This window comes from Limulus polyphemus, unplaced genomic scaffold (assembly GCF_000517525.1).
Source record: "Limulus polyphemus unplaced genomic scaffold, Limulus_polyphemus-2.1.2 Scaffold1878, whole genome shotgun sequence".
Taxonomy (NCBI): domain Eukaryota; kingdom Metazoa; phylum Arthropoda; class Merostomata; order Xiphosura; family Limulidae; genus Limulus; species Limulus polyphemus.
Window position 1 is genome coordinate 202,725 of NW_013667488.1, and position 19,017 is coordinate 221,741.

The window sequence follows — 19,017 nt, forward strand, 5'->3', positions numbered from 1 at the left end:
AACGATAAGTTTGATGCGGCAGACGAGCCATTAACAAGCAAGCTAAAGTTAAAATGTCATTGTACAACTTCGTACTAGACTCCAACATTTGTCCAGTAAAGAATTACCTTATCAGTCTTATTGTGACATCATATATATATGTACCACTACTGAGTATTGTTATTTACCAGTAGAGTTATGTTTGATGCTGCAGACGAACCATTAACAAGCAAGCTAAAGTTAAAATGTCATCATACAACTTCGTACTAGACTCCAACATTTGTCCAGTAAAGAAAAACCTTTTCGATTGATGTATTTGATCACTCCCAAGGTCTCGTAGATTAATTTACTCTTATCCTGCTTAAAAGAATTTCAAGTGCCTTGGCTATTGAGGATTCTCTCTTGTTTTAATTCATAAAAACATTGATTGATTGATTTATTCATGTTAGATATTTTTTCTATTTGTCTATTAACTCTTTCACTGCTCAAGTGGTGTGAAAAAAAAACACCCCATGCTCAAAAAAATTGTCTTATGGAATCATAGTATAGCATGCAAAAGTAAAGAACAAAACACCAGAAAGTCATATAATAACCTTTGTGTAGGCCTGGTGGTGTGCTGAGTGAGAAGGGAGCATGGGGATCTGCAACCCTCACTGACCATAAGATAAGATGGAAGGGTGAGCTGGATTTGTTTGTTTGTTTTTCAGATATGGTATCACACTCCTCTTGTGTCATGCACTGGCTCAGCATTGATCATGAATGACACAACTATATTATACAAATGTTACACTGTAAATCACTAAAATCGCTGTATAAATGCCTAATATTTACACTATATACATTTTTCCCCTCTATGTGTAGGCTTTGGAGGTGACATCTGTGGGGTTACTGGTAAGACCAAATATCAAACGGTAATGGAAAACCTAAAGTAAATTATACACAGAGCAGTGAAGGGGTTAAGGGCTGATATCACGTAAACTATGAGGGTATAAATTTTAAAAGTATTAAGAGGCGGATTAAATATTTTTTTGAAAACTATTTTTTGCAGAAATGTTTGATATGAGAAAGTGAGGAAGAAAATGACAAACAAAAGTGTTTCTTATCTCTTACACGTTTTTTGTACTGTTGTAAGTGCAACTTAAAAGGAGGGAATATATTACTTAAAATGTTTTTAACCCCAGGAGAGAGTTGGTATTAACTGGTACCGTTTAAGTCTCTTTTATTAAATTCAACCAACACATATTTTGGCCTCATTTTATGTTTTATTATTAATAACCTTCAATGAAACTTCAGCATATTTTTCTTTTAATAAAAGTACAAATTGCTGTAGAAATTACATTACGGGATCTTAACTATTTTAAATATTTTCTGAAATACAAGTTCCAATGACATGAATTTTTTAAGGTTAGTAGAGTTCTCCATGTACACAAGTTTTGTAATTTATATATTTATAGGAAGACACAATGGTTCTGAAGGATTTTTTAGAGGAGGCTGCTATTATGAAAGAAATGAAGCATCCGAACTTGGTCCAGTTGATTGGTATGGAGGCTACAAAATCCTCGAGTTAAATAGTTTCTTTTAAATTTCACGTCTTAGCAGAAACTAGTTTATGTGGACGAGTTTGTCATGTTAATTACATTCTTTAATTAAGGTTTGAAATTTGAAATGATTAGTACAGTGAGTATAAATTTGCATGCTGTGTAACAGAACTAGATGCTTGAATCATAAAAATCATTGAAAACTTGGCTGTCTTCAAAATTAAACTTGATATATTGGATATCCAATTTATCAAGTTTCCTTTTATTTACAACGGAGTACTTCCTTTCATTCTATTATGTCTTCAGAATTATTTATTGTCATTAGATGAGACACTGATTAGGCTGTTTCTTTACGGTTGCAGTAGCTTTGTCTTGGGCCAGTTTTCGTGAATATTTTTTCTATGTCAGCAAATATTGTAGATGGATGAATAGCCAGTGGGGGGATAAGTCTGAAATCATCTTTAAAACCTCAAAATTATTGTTTTCACCTTGGGGAAATTCTATAACCTTTTCATTTTTAAGAGTTGCGGAATTTGAAGTAACGTTTTTAGTGTGAGTGTGTTTATTTCTCAAGCTCGTTAGAATTGTTAACATTGATCCTTGTGCGTCATCAAAAGAGTAATTTAAAGTTAGTGCTTGCAATGTTCCAAATAATCCATCAAATCAGTCTTTTTTAAATGATTATTAAAGTTTAAGTACTAATTGACCCCTTATTTTTGGTTTGTGCCAACAAATCTAGAACAGGTAGATATGGTGCTGTAGTGTAACAACTTATAATTAGCACAGTGTGTTAACTGATTCTAATAAATATTCTCATGTTTTCAGGTGTGTGTACTAGAGAACCACCTTTCTACATCATCACAGAGTTCATGCCCCACGGTAACTTGCTGGATTTTTTAAGAAATGCTGTGAGAAATGACATCACAGCTGTGATACTGATGTACATGGCTACTCAGATAGCCTCGGCAATGGCTTACCTAGAATCGCGTTGCTTCATACATCGGGATTTAGCAGCAAGAAACTGTTTGGTGGGAGATAACCACCTAGTGAAAGCAGCTGACTTTGGCCTAGCTCGACTGATGCGTGATGACACGTACACTGCACATGCTGGGGCCAAATTCCCAATTAAGTGGACAGCTCCTGAAGGACTTGCTTACAACAAGTTTTCTACCAAGTCTGATGTCTGGGGTGAGTTCAGTTTAGAAGTGGAAATAAGTTATATTGGTAACATATTGTGTTGTTTTTGATTATTTAAAAAGTGGGCATATACCTTAATTTAGACATACACTTTCATTGTAGTAAATCCATGACTTTGCACACTTGTGTGGTCATCCAGTGTGTAACATACACTCTGTATCCAAGTATTCGAGAGATACACTGCATTACAACTGTACGAGTAGTGAAACGGCTTAATCTTATTGGCTGAGATATGTTTTCTGAGTTCTGCCTACAATCTCCTCAAATGACTATTGTTGATATTGGCATTACAAACTGTTAAAATATGGATGGAAAGCTGGATGGAATCCTAGTTATTGACATGTAAATATATTAACAACCAATGGATGCTTAGGGATGAATTAATATATCCAAGCATTAGAATATATTATGTAAATCATGTAAATGACATTAAGAACTGTAAGTGCTCTGTTGCCTCCCCTACCCCTTTACTATTTGTTCATTAGAAGTAATTTCTTATTGATTGTATTTCTTTCTCTTACTTTAGCATTTGGTATCCTTCTGTGGGAATTGGCCACTTATGGAATGTCTCCTTATCCTGGGGTTGAGCTGACAGATGTTTATCATATGCTGGAAACTGGTTATCGCATGGAGTGCCCACCAGGGTGTCCACCAAGGATTTACGAGTTAATGAGGCAATGTAAGGGATTTATTTCTCTTCAAATTTTTAATTTTGATACTGTTTGTACAGACATTATAAATTTACTTTTTGTTTCAACTACATATTTTTGCTGTCGCCACGTCGTAAAACTTGAGTTATGCCGAGCTCGTAATCAGACGCTTCTGTTAATCATTTTATACACATCTATAATTTAACAGTTAGACTTAGTTTTAAAATTTCTAGTTTATATGGCACTAGAAGAGAGAGTATATATGTGTTTCACCTACATATTTTGTTTTTTTCTCCCTCACATATTGTTATTAATATTAATCTGTAGTATTTTTCTTAACTAGGATTATGTTACAGCTGCTTCATAAGCTGATATAAAGTTTTTTTTTGTGTGTGTGTGTTTCAGGCTGGTTCTCGGAACCCCTTGATAGGCCAGTGTTTTAACTCTTTGACTGTGGGGTTAGGTACATTGCACCTACTATGTAACCATCAAAGTAACCATGAGATTAGTCATACTATAACTTTTGATAATGTATGCGTATTTTTCACGAAATTTTGCAGACTGTCAGTAAATATTACAAGGCTTTTGTACACAAAAAAAATCAAATATTTTAATTAAAGATTTGCTCGTGAAATTTTACTTTTGAAATGTTGACTATCCAACATACAAAGTGATTCTGATTTTGAGATTACAAATACTTTTCTTCATCTGAAAAGTGTGAAATTTTATTTGCATAACCTCTAAAACCTCCTAAATAATTATCAAATATTTTTTTTTAAGAAAAACTTTATATTTTATCTGTTATTTTCTCTACTCTAATTCTATACAAGGTTGGTCAATTTGACTGACCTCGTAACTGCCATAAAAATTGGGAAATCAATCTAAAGTACTTTTTTTTTTCTTTCTAGAATGATTGCATGTTATAGTTGTTTATTCTAGATAGCTTAAAGCTTGTAACAATATACATCTGTTTGTATACATTTTCTGTTTTATTGACTTTTGAATTTTGTCTAGCTAATAATCCAGCCACGTAAGTTTTAAATGTGAAGCCCATGTTACAGGGTGCATATGCATCCTTTAAATTCCTTGAAATTGAGAATGGAATTTCAAGGGCTTGAAAAGGGCCCATTTTTCTTTTTGCAAAAGTACTTGGATATTAGATTAGCAAACTATATTGATATGTCTAACGTTAATGCATGTTGCGAAGTTGAATACAATAAATAAAGTCTTTCTTTTCTTTTTAGTCTACCTTCATATATTGAACAAATAAATAAGAATTTTATAACATTTCAGTGGAATCCGATTGATTATGATGTAGATTTTAGATTCCAAAAAAGTGCTTGAAAAACATCCTGAGAGTGCTTAGAAAGTGCTCGAAATTGACCTTAGCAATTCATTATAAACCATGATGTTACTATCAAATAGTGGAAGACTGACCTACAAAATACAATTGTATTACTCTTTATAGCTTACCAGTATTTCGTAAAATAGTGACATTTTGGTTAAATTTGTTTAAATTTCAGTTATTTTTCTTAAAACATGGAACAGTAAATAAAAAATGATATATATATATATAGAAAACAATGATCTCTACTACCTACAATGTTATGAAGTGTTTTTGTACTCGTGCGTCATACTTGCTAAGCCTCGTCAAAATTCACACGTGGAGAAGGTAGACAAATTCATTTTTTGTTGATTTTGTATATGCATCTTGTAATACCAAAAAAAATCATAAATTACTGTACCAATACCCTAAAAATCCACAATAATTTATCAGGCTTTATAATTAAGCTGTATTTGGGTCTAGAAAATCTCATTTCTGGTCAAAATATCATCACATTTCACTCACCAACGGCCCCCCAGTGGCTCAGCGGTACGTCTGCGGACTTACAACGCTAGAAACTGGGTTTCGATACCCGTGGTGGGCAGAGCACAGATAGCCCTTGTGTAGCTTTATGCATAATTAAAAACAAACATTCACTCACCAATGATTATAATGGCTTTCCCCACATAAATACTTTAGGACTAACAGGATTATGTAGTTCAAAAGGAGTACTTTTGATTGGTTATAAACATGTACTTAAGAGAAGTAGGTGTAGGTAAACAAGTATTTTCCAAAAATGAAGTGGTGGGTTTGATGAATATAATATCTCGGCAAAGAGAAAAGGTAAGAGGCTCTTATTTTATATTCTAGCTTGTCAGTATTGGTAATTTGAGCTCTACTAATTCGTTAAAAACTATAGACATTGTATTGTGGGCATCATGAAATGTAATCTGAGCAAAAGCAGATGACGATGACGTAAAACACAAAAATTGATATTTAGCCATTTTTTTAAAAATATTTATTTTTTAATTAAAAAAATTAGTACATTTACTAAAATTTGAATTATAAACTACAATTTATTGACCTACATTCGTAAAATAGTAGTTTAATAAAAATTTTGAATGTAACTCTACAAAACATGATGGTACGAGCTGTGAACCCTACTCGATCCCCCTCTGAACCCCCAGTCACAGGGAAAGGATTAAGAGGTTATGTTACAGGTGCTTGGAAAAATAATATAAAGCTTTATTGTGTTTCAGGCTGGTTGTGGGAGCCTCTTGAAAGGCCAACTTTTAAACACATTCACCACACTTTAGAAACCATGTTCCAGAATTCCAGCATAACAGAAGGTAAGTTGTAGAATGGGAACTCTTTGTGTGATTAATAACTGTGTAAATTTATAAAAAAAACATCGTAAGTTAATATTGTACCAGATAAGAGGAGAAGCAAATATGGAGAAACATTATTCTTGAGTTGGTCTTATCAACGTATGCAAACGTATTTATTGAAAGTATACCGTAAACCGTCCCATACCTTATAGATTTTTAAAAATAATAATAAATTTAGCCATTTCTTTCATCTTAACCCTTTTGGATTCTATAATCGGATTTATCTGACTTTGGGGGACAAGCGGATTTACCCCACTGCGTAACAAAAACTTTTCCTCGTAGTGTGACAATCGGGATACTCGCACGTCCTTGAAATTCCCGCCTTAGTACCACGAGTGCGTACATCACCGAGCAAAAGCGCAACAAGTGGATTTTGATATTTAAAAGGTAATAAAAAAAAAAGAGATCAAATTCTATATTTTATTTATTAGTGGATAATTGACACTTTTTGAGAACCCATCCAAAATTTAATTATGCACTGCACTCAAAGGGTGAAGGTATGAAATATGTTTACTGACAGTTTTCACTGATTCTGACCTTAAATATTTTTTTTTCTTACTAATATAATCATGTAAGAAATAGACTTGGTGCTAATTGACAATATTATCCTATTATAAATTAAACTGGTTACCACCTTTTGAGTATTATCATAATAAAAAATTGATGTGTTGCCTCTTGCCAAAGTTAACCTAATAACCCTTTCCGTGATTTGCCCGAGTTAACTTAGGTGCCCTCAATGTTTCAAAGAATATTTGTCTGAGTTAATCTGGGCAAACCATTTCTTTCCGTATTTTTCATTATCCACCCAAATATATTTGGATGTTTTCGTGTATTACAATCAATGCTCACTAGATGGCGCTGCAAATGCTGTTGTGCTGATCACTGGAGAGAAAAAAGCATTACTGTAGTTTCATTGAAATATTGTATATCATCCAAATATGTAATATTTATTTATTGAATATATTCCGTGCAGAAATATAACATCATCATAAAGAAACAACTTTTGTTTCATTAGGATATAAAGTATAGGCTATCAAAAAGCACAATAAAAAAAAAACCTGATTTTTTTTTATCCAATTTCCAGAAAAAAGCAGGGAGGGAATTAAGAATAGATGTATTGTCACTTGCTAATATCATGATATAAAACTGGATATAACTTGGATTGGAATGGAATGGACACAAGTATACATATTTGTGCACTTAACACATTGACATCGAATAATGTTGGACTTGCTTTTTTTTGGGTTTGTTTGTTTTGTTTTAGGGGGGTCAAAGATCACAAAAAACATAATTTAGGGGGTTTTTTGGTTAATTAGCCATATTTTGACCAACTTGCATGGGATTTAGGTAATTATGAAAAAAATATACAAGTTTTAAGGAAATAATATATCAGTTAATGATTACTTCATTTAGATTTTACCCTAGATATGCACAGGAATGAAATAGTGTTCGATAAGTGAAGTTTTATTAGTCAAAGTTTCAAGTTATTATTTGTATTGGTAGGATACCTCTTAATTGTTTCTTGGCCTGGAAGGAAAGTGGAGCAGTTGAATCATTCTTGGAAGGTTCACTGAAGTGGAAAATGATTTTTTTTTCAGACTTTCTCAAGGAAGATATAAATTGTAATAATTTGGTGTTTTTTTTATATCTTTAAGTTAAAACTTTAGGTAATGTTATAAATGGGCCTGGCATGGCCAGGTGGTTAGGGTGCTTGACTTACAATCTGAGGGTTGCGATTTCGATTCCCCGTCCCACCAAACGTACTCGCTCTTTCAACCGTGGGGGGTGTTATAATGTGACGATCAATCTCCCTATTCGTTGGTAATAAAATAGCCCAAGAGTTGGCGGTGGGTGGTGATGACTAGCTGTCTCTCCTCTAGTCTTACACTGCTAAATTAAAGACGGCTAGATCAGATAGCCCTCATGTAGCTTTTCACAAAATTCAAAACGAACCAAACAAACATTATAAATAAGTTCTTGTTTTTGTGTTCTTCTAGCTTTGATCTATTTTTCTTTGAATATAGAATTTGTATATACATTTACATGTATCAATTCTTCTGTAGAAGTAGAGAAACAGCTCGAGAAGCATGTTCCAGTACCTTGCAGAATGTATGGAGAACGGTCACCCAGTCTTTATCAGCGTAATGAAGATTACCCATTAGCTGATCAAGGTTTCTTTCCAACTCATCCTATTTTTTTTTACATCATTTGCACTATACTAAAATATACTTAGTATTTTTAGCTTGAGGCGAGTCCTTGAGGTTAGCTTTCTTAAAACAGTTCAACATCTACTAAATGGTTGTTTGCTTGTAACCAGTAGCTCGTAGCCTTTAGTTTTAATGTAGTAAGTGAAATATTTTAGTTACATTTTTAGTAAGTAGATGGCACAACTTTGAGGAACTATATCAATAATCAAATTGCTGTTGGTAGGTTTTACAGATGTAAATACGGGTTATAACTTTTGTAAAACTACATAATTGTCCACCAAATTTTAATCCCCCCTAAGTTTACACTGAATAAAATGTGACCATTCTAAAATTTGTTTAGCTTCTCTAAAGAGAGAATATGAAAATTTGTGTATCTTTTTTTTTTATTCATGTAAGGTAAGAATTTTAAAATATTTATGGCAAAAATCAATTGAATGCAAAGTAGCATTTGAGTTTGAAAATTTTTTAATATAAATCTGTATGTTTGTTTCCCAGAAATCTGTGAAAAAATCTGTTATTGTGTATACAAAAATATGTTAAAATATTGAATGTTATGCAGACTATATGGAAGATAATACAGTGTTTTGTGCTATTGGTTAGTAACACATGAAAAAAAGTGACTAAAACTTGTTTCGGTCTCTTTGGGTAAAGAGTCACATAGAAGTAGTTATGAAATTCAGTTGCTCTAACTGTTAAAACAGTTAAGACTGAATCTGTTCAACTGTTAAAGCAGCTAAGTAGTTATGAGACTGAATCTGTTTAACTGTTAAAACAGCTAAGTAGTTATGAGGCTGAATCGGTTTAACTGTTAAAGCAGCTAAGTAGTTATTGGACTGAATCTGTTTAACTGTTAAAGCAGCTAAGTGGTTATGAGACCTGCTTTAACAGTTAAACGGATTCACTCTCGTAACTACTTAGCTGCTTTAACAGTTAAACGGATTCAGTCTCGTAACTACTTAACTCTTTTAACAGTTAAACAGATTCAGTCCAATAACCACTTAGATGCCCTAACAGTTAAATGGATTCAGTCTCATAACCACTTAGCTGCTTTAACAGTTAAACGGATTCACTAAGTGGTTATGAGACTGAATCCGTTTAACTGTTAAAGCAGCTAAGTAGTTACGAGACTGAATCTGTTTAACTGTTAAAGCTGCTAAGTAGTGATGAGACTGTTTGATTTATAAAATAACTTTCAGACACATCTTGTTGTACGAACTTTTATTGATAACATTGAAGTTAAAAAGAACCAAGATCTGATAACCTTGAAACACTTAGGTAATTATTTTTATTTAACAAAAGCAGTATTGTATTTTTTGTTTTTCATTTGCTGTTGGATTACTAATGTCAAACACATTTGAAATAATGCATATTTACACACAAAGTAAATTTGCGAGCATGAGAAGTGCAGTTAAGTATTAAACATTCTGTGCGCAAATTTTACTGAACTTTGGTTAATCACTATTTTTTAGGTTGTCATAGAGGAGGCTCTTCTAAATGCCAGACCACCCTCACTACTAGATCTACACTTGTTCAACTTCGAAGACATGGTCCTCATAACAAACCAGCACCCATACCACCAAAACGAACCAGTACCTTTCAAGACAGTGCCTACCAAGACCAGCCTTATGGAACTATTGTTGGAAAGGAAACGGGTAAAAATACCCTAAATGGCATTGAGATCACAAACAAGATAGTTAGGGAGGTAAACAGCAATGGAGAAAGGGATGGTGATTTAAGAGAGAGGACTCCTGACACTGAAGAATCGGACACTCGTACGGCAGCTTCACTTTCTAGTGTTCCAGCAATATCCCTGAATCAGCAAAAACTGAAAAAAGCAAGGACCTACTCTCCTAATAATCAGCAACATTATAACACAAAAGATAACAGTACTTCAAATAAAACAAAAGAACCCAAGAAAGTACAAGTTGTAGCTCTAGAAGTTCAAAATGTAAAACGAGCCATTAATCGTTATGGTACTCTTCCCAAGGGAGCAAGAATTGGAGCGTATTTAGATTCACTCAGACAGCATGGTCTCTATGCTGGAACCAAGTATCCTGAGCCTGTTATAGAAAGTGAGCCACAAGTTTTAAGTGAGGTTGGGTGGGAAGGTTCTACTATGCATCAATACTCGCAAAAACAAAATTTTAGCAACATAAATGCTTATAAAACAGAGACTGGAATTCATTTCTCTTCAAGATACCCACCTTCTAGCTGGCAAAGACAAGAGGGTGTTAATGGTTCATCTCAAGCTTGTCTACACAGACAGAAGTCAGATTTTACATGCTCTAAGAACAAGGAAATATTTGAAAGCGGATCTATCCCAGACTTCAGACACCTTAGTTCAAAGCCTGCTCTATCTCCTAGGCTACCTAGAAGTCGAAGGATAGGTCACAAATCTTCTCAGGATGGGAAAAATAAGGGAATAGTTTGCATGTCTCGGGAGTCTGAAAACAACCATGTAACTGGTATTGACAATTCTTCAAATGCTGGTGCTGAAACCAAACTTCAAGGCCATTTTAATAGCTACACTAGAACTCTCAATACTTCGGAATCCAGAGCTGCCGATTTTCAGTCGTCGTCACCATCTTTTGGTTCTAGTGTTTTACAAAAATCACTAAGAATAAGACCCAAAGAGAGATCACCAAGTCCTCCAAAATTCCCAATTGTAAAAAGTGGTTCAATAGATAACCAATTGAGATGGAAGACTGAGAAGGAATTTGATCAGAGTCCATTAAAATGTCCAAACACCATAACTCCACTAACTTGGAGTGCTAGTGTAGATAGTCCATTTTTTTCAGGAAAAGGCCAGAAGTATTCAGAAACTATAAAGGTATCTCAGGATATCGTTTCTCCTCCACCATCACCATGTACAGAAGGTTTTCCTTCACTTCCTGCATTTGTTAGAGATTCTGTGGATTTGTGCACAGAACAGCAGATTATGTATGAAGGCAAAGCCCCTTTACTTGCCAAGGTGGAAAACATTAGTCAAACAACGAAGAACCCAGCAGCTCATCTAGTCTTAGAACTCTTTGAGAGTCTTAAACTGAAAGCGAGAAGAAGAGCCATAGAAATGGGAGATGCGTCTTCCCAAACCACTGAAGAAGTGGAAAGATCTTCAGAAATGGCTAAAGAACAGTTGGGTGCTGCACATCCTCCAAAAAAGGGTTTGCTTTCTCCAAAATTACTTTTAAAACCTGAACCTGTAAATTGTTCAATATTAGGCTCTCAGGAAAGGAGTGAGCTTAACAAGCAGATCAGCTCAAATAGGGAAAAAGGAACAGGGAAATCGCAGTTTCATTTTTATGTACCCATCAGTAGACTAGTAAAAACACCCGAAGAAGATGCAGAAGAAGCTTCCATTTGTGATATTAATAAAGTTATACCAAAATTGAAGTGTAAAGTTCTAGAGGAAGAGAACAAACAAGAACTGGTGGATGTGTGTCAGTTAAACAAATCATTTAGCATTAAAGAAGATGAAGAAGAGAGACATAGTTCTGGAAGTATTACAAATGAAGAAAAGATCTCAGAGAAAGAGAGCATTATACAAGAATCAGAACTTAGCACTGATAGTCCTCGCATTATCAGCCCCGAGGTTATGGCACATCAACCAGAGACACTAAAAATAAAGAAAACACAGTTGCTGGAATTAGAAGAAGAAACTTTGAAATGTGGGAGTACTGAAACAGAAAGTTCATCAATTTATGTCAAAGATAATGTTACACCAAAAACATCACTGATAGTTGAACAGATAGAAGAAGTCACTAATCAAGAAGAACTTGTGACTGAATCAAAAACTTACCCTCAAAGTAACGAAACTGAAGGTCACTTGTCCCCAGTTATTCCTAAACCTGCGGTTCCACTGAAACCACCACTCAAGGATTCTCGTGCTGTGCTGTCTCCAGGTACTAGGCCCTCTAAAACAGTTAACCAGCCCTGCGTTTCTCACCAAGAAGATGTTGAAAGTTCTCCATTATCACAGGGGACCGAAGATGAGGAGACCGATGAATTTTATAGCATCACAAGCAAGAATACCATATTGGAAATCTCCACAGCCCTTGAAAATAGCATCCATTCTCTAAAAATTGCCACTTCTGTAAGTAGTGGAAATGTTATGCAACTATCAGATAAAGTGCAACTCTTTCGATCTTCCTGCGTAAACTATGCAGAGAGTATTTCACCACATGGGAAGTTTCGTTTTCGCGAACTATTGTCTAAACTAGAAAAGCAGGGAGAACAGTTGCCTACAAGTAGCAGTAATAACAGTGTATCTAGTTTCAGACTTTTTGATGAATTACAAAATACTGTGAGAGACTTAGTAAACATAGTACAGAGATGAACAATTGGGATAGTGTATTAAAAAAAAAGTTACTATTATGTAAAGTTTAGGGGGGGTAAGCTTATGGATTCTAGTTAACAGTAAGTTTGACTTACCTGGTTATCTAGTCTTAACTTTGCTCATTAGTGGAGTTAACAGAAATAAATCAACTACCTGACTCTTTGTTACTATAGTTTTAAATGGGAAAAGCAATGCGTTTACCACTTTGATGTTGTGAGGGGGAAACTGAGTTTTGTTTCATAACATCATAGGTCATAGATGTTGTACGTTCCCTTTAAAAAAAAATAGCACCACAAAGATGACCTAGAAGGAATGAAGTAAACAATGTGTGTGTGTGTGTGTGTAGGAAAGTAATAATTTAGAGTTTTCTACTGTTGTATTTCCAAATACAATAAGATATATTTCTTGTTCCAATCATCATTCTTTTCATTCCTCAACTGTTGTCAATTAACATAATGTCCCAAACAAATCATTTTTGTGGTTTACAAATTGACGTCGTTTCAGACTCATAGTTGGGAAGTACTTTGCCTCACAATGAGGCTTTATATACTTGAAATTGTCTGTACTTGGTGAAACTCCATAATTACAGAATTGAGTAAATATAAGACAGTTGCATGTTTCACAAATACATAATTTATTACGACCATGGTTATGCCATGATGATGATGATGATGCCTTTACTGGTCGTAATAAATGATGTATTTGTGAAACGTGCAACTGTCTTGTTTTTCCTCAATTCTGTAATGAGGCTTGAGTTGTATTTTCTCCAAGAAATTGTACGGAAAAAAGTTTAATTTGCATTATGACGTAATTCTGGTCAAAAGATGACTTAATCATGTGTGTATCATTTCAAGAAAGTGTATTATATAATCTACTTTATTTTATCCTTTGTAAACAAGCATGTGAATATATTTATATTTGTGTATTTAATTAAGTTAAAGTAATCCTGTGATTTTTTTTTTACTTCTTTTGTTTGTAGTTAGTGGATTTATTGCTACTGCAAGTGGACATGGTTATGTTTTCACCCCTGTGTGTGTGTGTTGGTCAGCAAGATTTCTCAAAAACAGTTGAATGGGCTTAGACAAAAGTTGATATATATATACATTTGGACTATGACCCAACTTAGAAGTGATTAGTTTTAGAGGGTCAAAGTCACGAAAATTTAAAAAAATTCCCTATCTGTTATCTTGGGGACCGATTTCTGCCTTATAACCCAGTCTAAAGTGATCTGATTTTGATGAAACTTGGTGGACATGTGTAGAATATTATTCCTCGTTGTCGTGCTAGAGACGTTCCGTGTCCATTGATAACAACGGACACATTTTTGTATTTTTGGAGAACCAAATTCGATGAACGATGCGTGGCGGAGGTGTGCGCTCTACTGAGTGCCCCCCCGAGTTTGAACCTAGAATACTCTCTAGTTTGTATTTTATACATTTGTTTTTAGGCAGAAGAGTAAGTTTTGAAGTAGTTTGTAGAACAAATTGAATCATTGCGACTTTAAAACTATAAATGTGTTTAGAAAACAGTGTTACGTTTTTCTATCTGTGCTTGGAAATAATTCATAATTTGACTTTTATTGTATAGTATTTTCGATCTTTTGAGCTACATTTAGTACGGATAACTTATTTTCTCTTCATAAAACTCCTTCAGTGGAACAGTGGTAAGTTTACAGACTTACGATGCTAAAATCTGGGGTTCGGTTCCCCACTGCAAAAGTAGTAGATAGCACAATGAGGCTTTTTTTTTTCTAAAAAAAAATTCATTCTTGATAAAAAAATTTGCTCAAAATCATTAACACAAGAATTAAGTTTACATTCCATCATTAACACAAGAATTAAGTTTACATTCCATCATTAACACAAGAATTAAGTTTACATTCCAAACATCATAATTGCTAATAAATTACCATGACAACAAACGTTTATGCATAAAAAAAAATGACTGGTTGCAAATAAATGTAGAAGATCCTTTTTGGAATTTGGATATGATGTTGGTGAAATCTGTTCTGATCTGTAGGTGGCGGTTTGTGTAACTGATGGTAATTGTTATCAAGTGTTTCTTAATTGACCCCATACACGTTTCCAGAACGAAGAATATAATAAGATCTTGACCACACACTACTGCAATAATACCCTTTTTACGGAGGTTTCGGGCATTTGTTTGTTAGATTTCGGGCCGAGCTACATCCTTAATTTTGAAGTGACAGACTTAAAAGGTATAACTAGTCAACATCACCCACTGCCAACCCTTGGGCTGCTGTTGTCAGACTTGAATAGTGGGATTTAACTGTCGCTCATAGAACACACCCATGGCCCCCAAGTTCCAGTAACAGGGAGCAACTCACGGGTTCTCAGCTCCAAAGTCTGGCACACTAACCATTGAGCTGTATTTGGCCTGGTTTTACGCGTTGCATGCCCAATTGACCCGACGACCTTTGGTATTGATTAATAGGCCTAATCAGCAATAATATGGAGCACAAGATGTGCTGTCAAGATACCTTTATATTCTTCTTACTGTAAACCTGTATAAGGCCAGTTAAGAAAAATTTGTTTAAAATTAACATCAGTCTTGCTGTGAGGCAATGTCATGCAAACCACCAATTTTGGGTATTATTCTGAAACCAGTTCGTGGCTACAACAGAATTCATGAATTTTTCCTTGGGAACTTAAGTGTTAAAAGGCTCTTCTGAGGTTCATTTAAATATGAATACATAACCACGGTGTCACAACGTTTCTAAGTAGTTTTTAGGTGGTAATGTTAAAAGGGGAAGAATGGTAATAAGTTGCCCCTTTGACCCAGTCAGAAACATGTACTCATGGTAACCATACAGTGATGAACCAATCAGAAACATGTACTCATGGTAACCATACAGTGATGAACCAATCAGAAACATATACTCGTGGTAACCGTACAGTGATGAACCAATCGGAAACATGTACTCATGGTTACCATACAGTGATGAACCAATCGGAAACATGTACTCATGGTTACCATACAGTGATGAACCTATAAGAAACATGTACTCATGGTAACCGTACAGTGATGAACCAATCAGAAACATATACTCCTGGTAACCATACAGTGATGAACTTATTAGAAACATATACTCATGGTTACCATACAGTGATGAACCAATCGGAAACATGTACTCATGGTTACCAAATAGTGATGAACCAACGAAAAACATGTACTCACGGTTATGTACAGTTTAATTGTTAGTTTTGTTTAAGTTTTCTTGGTCAGACGAGTGAAAAAAAGGCAAACTATTCATACTACCATATAATTTACTGATTTTCAACACTTCCGTGAAACTCAAGTAATTGTTAAGAACTGTTAATAGTTAAGGGAATATAGCATATTGTTTATAATCCTAAAACCTATTGTTTTGTTGTAATATCGTCATATTTTTGAACTACTTTTATCTCTAACCAGTGCATTTAATAACACAGTTTTATCTACATTCTTCAAAACTCCCGTTTATTTCTTGTAAGGATTTTATGATACTATTTGTAACGTTTGAGATATGTGTGTGTGTATATTTAAGAAACGGACATAACAACCATCAGTGATTGTATGGGTGTTTATCAGGAACATAGTTAGTGTTACGAATTGTATGTCTTATGTGTATCAGAAACATGGCAGACATGAACAGTTGTATCTAGGGTATTTCGGGAACAGAGTTAGGGTAACCAATTATATGTCTGATTACTTATCTGGTGTGTCTACCTGAAACAAAGCAACAGTCGTGAGTTGTAACTGGTGTACCTATCAAAAACACAGGCAGCAACAGTAAACCAGTTTGAATAGATAGAAAAGGCTGATACGCCATGAAACTGACTTTTTTCGAACATCTCTTTGTACTCTGTAACACTTGTTTTTTTTTCTTTATTTGTCGCTGTTTAACCTTTATACATAAAGTATTAACACTTGTATATTTGCCCCCCAGTAGCACAGCGGTATGTCTGCGGACTTACAACGCTAGAATCTGGGTTTCGATACCCGTGGTGGGCAGAGCACAGATAGCTCATTGTGTAGCTTTGTGCTTAACTTAAAAAAACTTGTATATTTATTTGTCATTTGAATATATATATAGACGTTGCTGTATATTTTCATAGATACAAACACTTTAATCTTCACTGATAAACACACTCAAGAACTAAACTACTTAGATGATATCAGAGTTTGATTAAATATCGTATTTTTTGTCGTTTTCTAAGGAAGACGAGAAGGGTAGAGCAACGAATGGAATGTTCTCTTGTCTCGTCAGTATTTTATACTGGTCACCTTCGTTTCGCTATAACACCTTTTCTTTAGTTAACTCCTGTGTTTTTGATAAAGCGTAGATAATAAAAGATGTTTTTTTTATACTCCATTAAAATGTAATACTGGGTTTTTAATCTCAAATGCGAAACACATAAAATGGAATTACCGCATGCACATAAGATACTGTATCTAACAACTCCTTACAGATTGAATAAAGCCATTAGTTGTATCAGATATTTGCCAAAGATGAAAAAACCGTAAATTCCGTCGAGATGAAAATCTGTACAATTATATTGTGCCAGATAGGTGCCGAACGTGTCATAAAGTCGTATATTTTGTACAAAACCTAAAAAAAAAAAAACTTGTATCGGTAGAGATGCAGGACGAGTCATAAAGTCGTACATCAGTGGCATCTTCGATTGGTTTGGAATTCCACTTTTGACACCGGTTATGGCTCCTTTATTCAAACAGATTATGTTAGACGACTATAAGAAGCGATTGTAACATTGTTTAGAAGCTATTTTTCATTTAATCACGATTTCTGTAAATCCTGCGTTTTTGGTCACTACTGAAATAATATTACAATCATATTTTTCTATCCACCATTTTACCTATAATGTAGAGGCCTGGTGACTGTAGTTTCGCCTACTGAACACTCGTCGCATTCCAGTGGCAAGTCTGCAGGCTTACGTCGCTAAAAATCGGGTATCGATACCCGTGTTGAACACAGCACAGATATCCCATTGTGTAGCTTTGCGCTTAACTACAAATAAATTAAATATTGACTATAACTATGGACTGTTTTGTTTTCTTTATTACGTAAAAAGTAACATTTCGATAAAGAAAAACTTCTGCGTTTTTGAAAGTATGGGGTTAAAGAAAAATGACCAGTTTTTTTTTTGTTGTTTTTTCTTATGTTAGTTGGATTACTCTTTAACAGAAAAGTACTAATCCTGTAACTGTGTTAATAAATATAATAATTCATTTTAAGACAAAAAAAACTTAAACCAATCATTATTCGGGTCGCCTCGTGATTTAAAGTTCAACCAATCAGAAGCTGCAAAAGTTCCTATTCCACGCCCATCTATAGACTGATATTTCAAATAACCTTACAAAACATATAACTGAGTAATAAATATGAATGAGACTCTACGGAAATTGGGATATGTCTGAAATTTATCTACCACAAAAAATTCCATCTTAAAGAATTTGCCGTCCTATTCTGTTTCGATGCTATACAACCAGATTTTGAGATTTGTGTGTTATATTTATTGGTGTAATTTTGTGAAAGGTGTCCCGTAGGAGATATATATATATATACATGAATAAAATTTTACACTAATAATACGTAGATTCTTATACGATTTTGCACTTTTCTGAAGTGTTAAAAATTAAGAACAAATAGGACTGAAACCCCTAGTCTCTAATAAACTATCTATATCACGTTTTACCCATTTAAGGCCCGGCATGGCCAGGTGGTTAGGGCACTCGACTCGCAATCTGTGGGTCGCGGGTTCGAATCCCCGTCACACCAAACATGCTCGCCCTTTCAGCCGTGGGGGCGTTATAATGTTACGGTCAATCCCACTATTGGTTGGTAAAAGAGTAGCCCAAGAGTTGGCGGTGGGTGGTGATGACTAGCTGCCTTCCCTCTAGTCTTACGCTGCTAACTTAGGGACGGCTAGTGCAGATAGCCCTCGTGTAGCTTTGCGCGAAATTCAAAACAAATACCCATTTAGAAAATTACAGGGTGGTTCTGGTATTCGAACACAGTTCATACCATTTATTGCAAAGTCGGTTTATGGGAAGCAAGTTGAAATCGCTCAGTTTTAGTTTTAATTTCTTTAGAAAAACAAACAAACTAGCTTTTGATATATTTTTTTTAATTAATGCCGTCAGTAGATTCGCTATTAATAGAAATATACTAGACCACCCGTGACCCGTTGGGTCACCCACTATTCAGTGGTTATGAAGAATTCAGGCTAATTTCAATATTGCACCGAAATGAAGGTTTATTTTGAGATAATTTAATTAAATATTTCAATCCATTCGTGTTATACATAATTCAAGAAAAGATATTTGATTGTTGATCGGGAGTAAAAAAAAATACCACTTCAATTTTCAAAAAAGTG

The 19,017-nt window shown here is 34.5% G+C and overlaps 1 protein-coding gene across 4 annotated transcripts in view; it reads left to right on the plus strand.

The window, feature by feature from the left end:
- Window positions 1–16,647, plus strand: part of LOC106465233 (tyrosine-protein kinase Abl-like) — a 24,989-nt gene extending 8,342 nt beyond the window's left edge. For 3 of the 4 annotated variants that reach the window (XM_013925439.2, XM_022393092.1, XM_022393094.1), the window contains exons 5-10: window positions 1,434–1,518; window positions 2,343–2,705; window positions 3,241–3,393; window positions 5,948–6,037; window positions 8,140–8,247; window positions 9,753–14,149. In XM_013925439.2, coding sequence (XP_013780893.2) covers window positions 1,434–1,518; window positions 2,343–2,705; window positions 3,241–3,393; window positions 5,948–6,037; window positions 8,140–8,247; window positions 9,753–12,619 — 3,666 coding nt within the window. In that variant the 3' untranslated portion in view covers window positions 12,620–14,149. Of the gene's footprint in view, window positions 1–1,433; window positions 1,519–2,342; window positions 2,706–3,240; window positions 3,394–5,947; window positions 6,038–8,139; window positions 8,248–9,752; window positions 14,150–16,123 lie in introns of those variants that run through there. The other variant, XM_022393093.1, reaches the window with a different exon arrangement.
- The last annotated feature ends 2,370 nt before the right edge of the window (window positions 16,648–19,017 follow it).